General features: G+C 48.5%; 1 protein-coding gene across 1 annotated transcript in view; it reads left to right on the forward strand.

Annotated features, from left to right (window-relative positions):
* Positions 1 to 7500, forward strand: part of csmd2 (CUB and Sushi multiple domains 2) — a gene marked incomplete at its 5' end in the record, with an annotated part of 216943 nt that overhangs the window by 108796 nt on the left and 100647 nt on the right. The window contains 4 exon segments of the mRNA XM_084484866.1: positions 978 to 1160; positions 3055 to 3245; positions 3694 to 3829; positions 6677 to 6871. Coding sequence (XP_084340992.1) covers positions 978 to 1160; positions 3055 to 3245; positions 3694 to 3829; positions 6677 to 6871 — 705 coding nt within the window.

The following is a 7500-nucleotide window of genomic DNA, read 5'->3' on the forward strand; positions in this document are numbered from 1 at the left end:
GGATATCAGGAGCTGAATAAGAAAAACAGAGGCCTTGGCAGAGAGAAAACAGCCTGGAGGGTGGGCCTTGTTTCTACTTATCTCTCAGTTGTTGACTCGCTTTGCCTCTTTAGAATACTTTCAACACTTTCCGCTGGCTACTCTGCTCCAAAGCTATTATCCTCCTCGTCCACGCACACACACACACACACACACACACACACACACACACACACACACACACACACACACAAATGCCTATACTTGCTCATTCTTGACAATTCTAGTTCAAAGTAACAAAATATCACATTCAGTGTGTAAGTGTGTGTGTGTGTGTGTGTCTACTCGCTGTGCACACATTGCATTATTGATTAGACGGCAATGGTTTGGCAAGCGTAACACACACCTGCACATGCACACATGCACACACACACACTCACGTCCTTTTGCGGTCTTGCCGTGTATACCTCCAACAGACATAGAGTATATATGCAACATCACCTGGCAACACGTAGCGTCAGTGGAAAGTCAGTGATGTTGGATCACTCACCTGCATGCACACAGCTATACTCTGCAGGACCTCTGGCCTGTGCTAGCCCAACAGCCCCTCTTGACTGTTGTAATGTATAATGCATCCGTCATCTGGAGTGCAGAGACATCATCGGGAGGCCAGGTAAACAAGGCCTGTTCCCTGCCAATGGATTCAAGGCTGGCTTGCGGGTGGGGGGGGATGGTGGTGACGTGATGGATGGATTACACACACACACACACACGCACACGCGCACGCACACACACACACACACACTTTTACACAAGTGCGAAAATGCTAGTGCAGGAAGGTCAGTCAGCTAGCGCCTCTGTTTTTGAGCTTAATTTCCCCAGTCAGATGCAGCTTTTAAACACATTAATTTCAGTTGTCAATTGACTGGCCTGCTGTGTGGGTCGTGCTGTCTCTTGAAACGTGGCCTTCTTTTGTTCCCCCCGTTGTCCCCGTGCAGAGATCGACCAGGGCAGCTGCGGGGACCCCGGCATCCCCGCCTACGGCAAGCGGGAAGGGACCGGCTTCCGTCACGGCGACCGGCTGTACTTTGAGTGTCTGCCCGCCTTCGAGCTGGTGGGGAAGAGGAACATCACCTGTCAGAAGAACAACCAGTGGTCGGCCAAGAAGCCCAGCTGCGTCTGTGAGTGAGACCTATTGGCTTCCCCCGTTTCATCAATGGGAGTCTCTGCTTCTGTGTGTGTGTGTGTGTGTGTGTGTGTGTGTGTGTGTGTGTGTGTGTGTGTGTGTGTGTGTGTGTGTGTGTGTGTGTGTGTGTGTGTGTGTGTGTGTGTGTGTGTGTGTGTGTGTGCGGCGATAGATGCACGGCAGCAGAGGAGCGATTCATGTGTGATAAATAGTCAGATCATACGCACGCTTTACCGAGCAGCGTGCTTTCGTAACAATAGGACGCCTTATTAACTCATTAACGCCACACTAGCCAAACAGGGGCTGCGAAGAGCGAGAACTGGAGCTGAGCGTGCCGATAAGGGCGACCGTTGTATTATTTATAAGACGGACAAAGTATCCAAATGAGCGCGTGTACGGGCGGCAGGAGCTGAGCGATGTGGACGATGAAGCTGATGCTTTTAACACAATGACCGGAACCATCTTTTATTTAGTTAACCTTTAGCTAAGCCACTTCAATGAGTCCCGATGGGAATAACAAAACGGCTGTGTTGTTGGCCTGCCACAGCAGCAGCCGACCGCACTCGATGATTTGGAACGAAACGTCAAACTCGATATGTCTTACTTAATTTGCAATGCTTCATCGTCGTGTTATTTATTCATTGGGATGTTTTGTTCTCACATGTTTTCTGTTCATACGGTCCTCATTAGGGTTCCCGTGAAAGCGACCCGCCATGCCCGACTGTTGTTGTGTTGTTGTGCTGTTAGCCGCTCAAAAAAGTGACCAGCCCTGACTCGCACCCCGGCAGTAAAACAAACTATTACAACACACACACATAGATACACACACACACACACACACACACACACACACACGCACACGCACGCATCAGTGCATACCCCAGCAGCACCAACAACACCCCGTAACAACACGTCCGTCTTTTTGTTTGCAGAAGCAATTGTAGACATACACAAAAAGTGAAGAAAATAAAGAATTACAAAAGAAAAGTACTCGTTTGTGCCCCCCCCCCCCCAAACCCCAGCTCCAGGCTACAGTTGCTGACTTCACTCTTATGCCGTATTTTCCCCCCCAACTCCGTTTAGCCCCAGCAGGCCCAATGGTTGTGAAGAACCCCTCCGGGTCAAAGAGAGAGGAAAGGGCCCGCTGGGCCTCCAGCCCCAGGCTACTGCTGGCCTAATTTACATGCTCTGCAGAACTCCTCAGATCGCATCGCTCTGTGTCTCCTTGACACCCAGAGCTTTAATGTTCATCCGTTCCACACTGCTGTTTAGGCATATATTTCTCTTCTTGGCCTTTTTTTTTTATAATTCGTCTGCTTATTTTTCATTATTTTCTCTTGTTACATTTGTATCTGCCAAGTGTGATCGGATTGTGTTGGATGTTTTGATATAATATGACTTAATGTCAATAATGAAAGGATGACTTGCTTTCATTATTGATATTTGCATTGATCTATTTGGGTTATGCATTGGTTGTGTGAATGATTGTTCTGTGGATCAATTTGTTTGGTTGATCGTCATCCTGATCGACGTTGTCATGTTTTCAAAGTGTTTCTGTTTTTAGAATAATACACCACAGACCACTTCAACGTATGAGCCATACATAAATACATAAAGAGAGTTATATAAAAAAAAAAGGTATATATAAAAATAAACTGTGAAACTGAATTTCCCTCCGTTCAGCACATTTCGGTGATGTGCTTCAGCAACAGATAATGAGATTTGCCAATGTTTCGCACACCTCAAACCTCTTTTAGTGCCACTTTTCATGTTCCCTCTCTCTCACTCTCACTCCCCCACCCTCCTCCCTTCCTACTCTGCTCAACTCTGCCTCCCTCACCATCATCTATATGTCTGTTCGGCTGTGTGCGCCAACCCCCCCCCTGCAGTCTCGTGTTTCTTCAACTTTACCACGCCGTCGGGGGTGCTGCTGTCGCCCAACTACCCCCAGGAGTACGGCAACAACATGCACTGCGTGTGGCTGATCATCGCCAAGCCCGAGAGCCGCATCAACCTGGCTTTCAACGACCTCAGCATGGAGAAGCAGTTTGACTTCCTCTCCATCAAAGATGGTGGAAAGGTACGGGGCGAGTCGTGGCGCGTTACAAGACATGCGCTTCAGATGGGGCTTATCTATCGGCTCACATCTGTCATTCAGGCTGACAGATGTTGTTTTTGCGTTACTAGCCCCGGCCCCCTCACCCCTTGTGTAATTATATCAAGCTGGCCACAGGCCTATCCCGTGAATTTCCCTCGCCGGTTATTTTGTCGCCCTCCATGCTGTCCGTCTGTATTAGCTTCCTACCTGCCTGTATAGATCCCTCTCTTTCACCCGTCTGTCAATTCCTCGCCCACTTGCCTGTTGCCTTTCTCCGTGTATCAACCTGATTAGTTTCGCTCCCCCTGCCATTGCAAAGCTGCCCTTTTTTTCCCCCCCAATATCCCATCAGTCATTCACCGTCAATCATTCACCACCACATACTAAAGTATGTGCTCCTCGCCTATTTTCTCCCCCCCCCCCCCCAAAGGCCGAGTCCCCGATCCTGGGCACCTTCTCCGGCGACGTCCTGCCCCCGCCCATCACCACCAGCGCCCATGTGGCCCGGCTGGAGTTCCTGACGGACCACACCTACACGGACCGAGGCTTCAACATCACGTTCACAAGTATGTGTGCTGAGATGCCGATGCCCTTTCTTATATCCCCCAAAAAAACGAAAAGTCAAGTCTGGTTTATATGCAAAGCAGCCGCATCAAAGTGAAAGGTATCAAAGGGTTTAACAAGGACGGGGCGGGTCCTCTGGGATGGCAGGCATTGATGTGATCCCTCCTTTCTTTAAGGAAGGAGGGATCGTTCTTTGTCAGGGCGGCTTTGGTTTCAGTGTGTATTGTGTGTTGTTGTAAGTGTGTGTGTGTGTGTGGATTGTACTTGTGTGTGTATGTGCCGTTGAGTTTTGTCTGTCTGTATAGTGTGTATTGTTGTGGGTGTGTGTGTGTGTGTGTGTGTGTGTGTGTGTGCTCGAAAGTGTGTGTGTGTGTGTGTGTGCTCGAAAGTGTGCCAAGTCCAATGTGTTTGTGTAAGTAATGGACCTCATGAATCATCAGTCGTACCTACCTGCCTGTCTTCCCTGCAAGCCAGCACACACACACATAAAAACTGTCATACACACACACACACACACACACACACACACGCGCGCGTTTCCGCCCAACTGCCAACGGTGGCAACGAGCGCACAACCGTGCAGAAATGACAAAGGCTTCCTGTCTACTGTTTGTGTAAAGGGGTTTGACGTCTAAATAACCGGGGGGGAAAAAAAGCTCACAAACAAAGACCGCTAAAATCCCTGGCTGACAAGAGACACCGTGCCACCGCTCATTATATTCTATTCTGGATCTTTCCGTCCGAGTTCTGAGGGATTTGAAAAGGGGTTTTTGTGTAATCAGTGCGGTGCACGCCGACCCACGTGCAGCGTTCTAACGGCACGTGCGTCGCATACATCCTGATACATAACGATGCAACACGCGCCGCTTTCCGTCCAGGAGGGAATAACTTTCCCTAACGTAATGTGACTCCTGCCAAGTCCCCACCATTTATTTATATCGGTCTCAGATTTATGGTTTACTCTAAATAGGGTTTTTTTCTCACCCACTTTTCACAAGATTTTTTATATCTGCTTTATTATAGACAAACAGTTTCTAGGTCAAAGTTATTTTGGCATCAAATGTCAACTATTTATGCCTTATACATGTTTTAGAATAATGTGTGTATAAAGGCCCCGCTCGGGTCTTTCAGGACCGCCACAGCAATGTGGTGAAGACACTGTTGGCGATAAGGCATTAATTTGCGGACCATGCGCTAATTTATGAATAACCGAATAAGGGAGGGTGACGCGATGACTCTAGGGGGTGGGGGGGCGTGGGGGGGGGCGGGGGTGAACAGCCACCGGCAGTTAATTGAAGACGACAGGCGGTTTCAGACACAACAATGTCATCTCACCGTGGAGCAGTTGTTTGGCAGCGTGTACGGGTGTGTGTGACAGTGTCCGTTAACATGTGTGTGTGTGTGTGTGTGTGTGTGTGTGTGTGTGTGTGTGTGTGTGTGTGTGTGTGTGTGTGTGTGTGTGTGTGTGTGTGTGTGTGTGTGTGTGTCGATGTGGGTTCCGGGAGTGGGGGCGGACCTGTTCCATCATTCATGTTAATTGAGGACACGTCAAACCGCATTGAGGGGACTTTGGGCGCGTTAATAAATAAGATGATGGTGATGGATGAGGTGGCGCCGAACACTCTGTTGGGCTCCAGCGGATACAGAGGCAAGGGGGATTCATCAATAACCCCCCCCCCCCCCACACACACACACACACACACACACACACACACATTCACACAGGTGATGTATGTGTTTACATGCCATGATCAAGGTGCTATGTCTCGGTGTAAGTTGAGTGGTCAGAGCCTTAACTGAATCCGCGGTAGAAAAGTTTCATCCGCACACTTCGGTAGTTTGGTACTTAATCAGTGCATCGTTCCCGATGTGTCATCTGGCATCTGCTTATTTACATATTAATTTATCTATCTATATATATATATCTATATATATATATATATATATATATATATTCCTTCACATCTATCAAAATGAAAACAGCTGGATAAGTCAAGTCACCATTTTATAAGCCAGATCTTCTCACTATAGCCAACAGTTGGTAATTTGGTGGGGAGAGAAATTTGGATTATCATTATTTCTAAATCACCATAGCAACTGTGCGCTGACTGCGGAAAATGGGTGAGCTGAAGTAATGGATCATTAGACGAATGCCTGGTAATTTGTTATGTTTTGGACCCGAGAACATACTGATCCTCTCTGTTCCCTCCTGTTCCCCACTCTCCAATACTCGTTCCCCCTTTCTCTTTTTGTTCTCCTCTTTTCGTTCCTCTCCTCCCTTTCTCCTCTCCTCTCTTCACCAATCATGAAACATAAATCTCCCCCTATCCTCTCCTCCACACACCTCCTTTCCTCTTTATTCTCTTTAGTCTCATTTATTCTCATTTGCATCTTTTCTCTTCTCTTATATTCTCTTTTTCCCTTCTCATCGGGAACCTTCTCCCCTCCTTTCTCCCCTTGTCTCGCCCCTCCTCCTGCTCCTCCCCACAACCACCCGATAACAAAATTGAAACAAAATCAAACACGGCGGCATTTGGTTCAGGAGGCAGAGCAGGTTGGCTGGTAACCAGACGGTTGCTAGTACAATCTCTGGCTCCTCCTAGCTGCGTGTGTCGAGGTGTCCCTGAGCTAGACACCTCACCCTCAACTGCTCCCGAACGAGCTGGCTGTGGCCTCGCATGGTTGACACCGCCCTCTGTGTGTGAATGTATCTATTAATGGGTGAATGTTAGGCGATATTGTTAAGTGCTTTGAGTGGCCACTGGTTATAAAAACACCATGTAAAATTCAGTCCATTTACCACGTGCCATTTACATCTCTTTAACGCCCGGCCTCCCTCTTTGTTCAAAGCGTTCCGCCACAACGAGTGTCCGGACCCCGGCGTGCCCGTGAACGGCAAGCGCTTCGGGGAGAACCTGCAGCTGGGCAGCTCCATCTCCTTCCTGTGCGAGGAGGGCTTCGTCAAGACCCACGGCTCACAGACCGTCTCCTGCATCCTGAAGGACGGCAACGTGGTGTGGGACAACGCCGTGCCCCGCTGTGAAGGTACAGGCCGAGCACCCCCGGGCCGACCCGCCGTGTTAGTGTTACCATGGTGTGTCATTCGTCATGCTTGATGATGCCTTGTTGCAGAATGACTCACAGTCTGAATGGAGTTGCAGGTCATGGAGAATGCAGCAGTATGGTGTTAGGCGATAGCCTTGTGAGAACAAACAGATTTTGAAGTTTGTGTGTTTTGCAGTTAATGTCAGTGTGTCTGTCAGACTTGGCTGGGTCGAAATTTATTTCCATATTATTGGCGCGACCTTAGATTCTTCAAAAAAGACTCGTTCTGGTTCTCTTTTTGCGCTGAATCCGATTGGAAGGAAAGCGAAAACATATTCTCCTCAGAGGAAAGCCTTAGGCATCAAGGCGTTGATCAAGGATGCCTTCAGGTAGGCTGTGGACATGGGGATCAGACCTGATGCCTTTTTGGCTGAGAGCGGAACACCCAAAACACTAGACTGCCCTGCCTCCCAAGGCAAGTCGAGCCAAAATAACATGGAAAATTGTCAAAGCCTTAATAAAATCGAACATGGGCCATTCCCAAATCGCATAGGACACAAGTGTGCAGCCCAAATCACATACAGTAGAAGAATTGTAGAGCCAAAATCACGTGGAAAATGTGCAATGCC

The sequence above is a fragment of the Micromesistius poutassou genome (assembly GCF_964030765.1).
Source record: "Micromesistius poutassou genome assembly, chromosome: 20".
Lineage (NCBI taxonomy): Eukaryota > Metazoa > Chordata > Actinopteri > Gadiformes > Gadidae > Micromesistius > Micromesistius poutassou.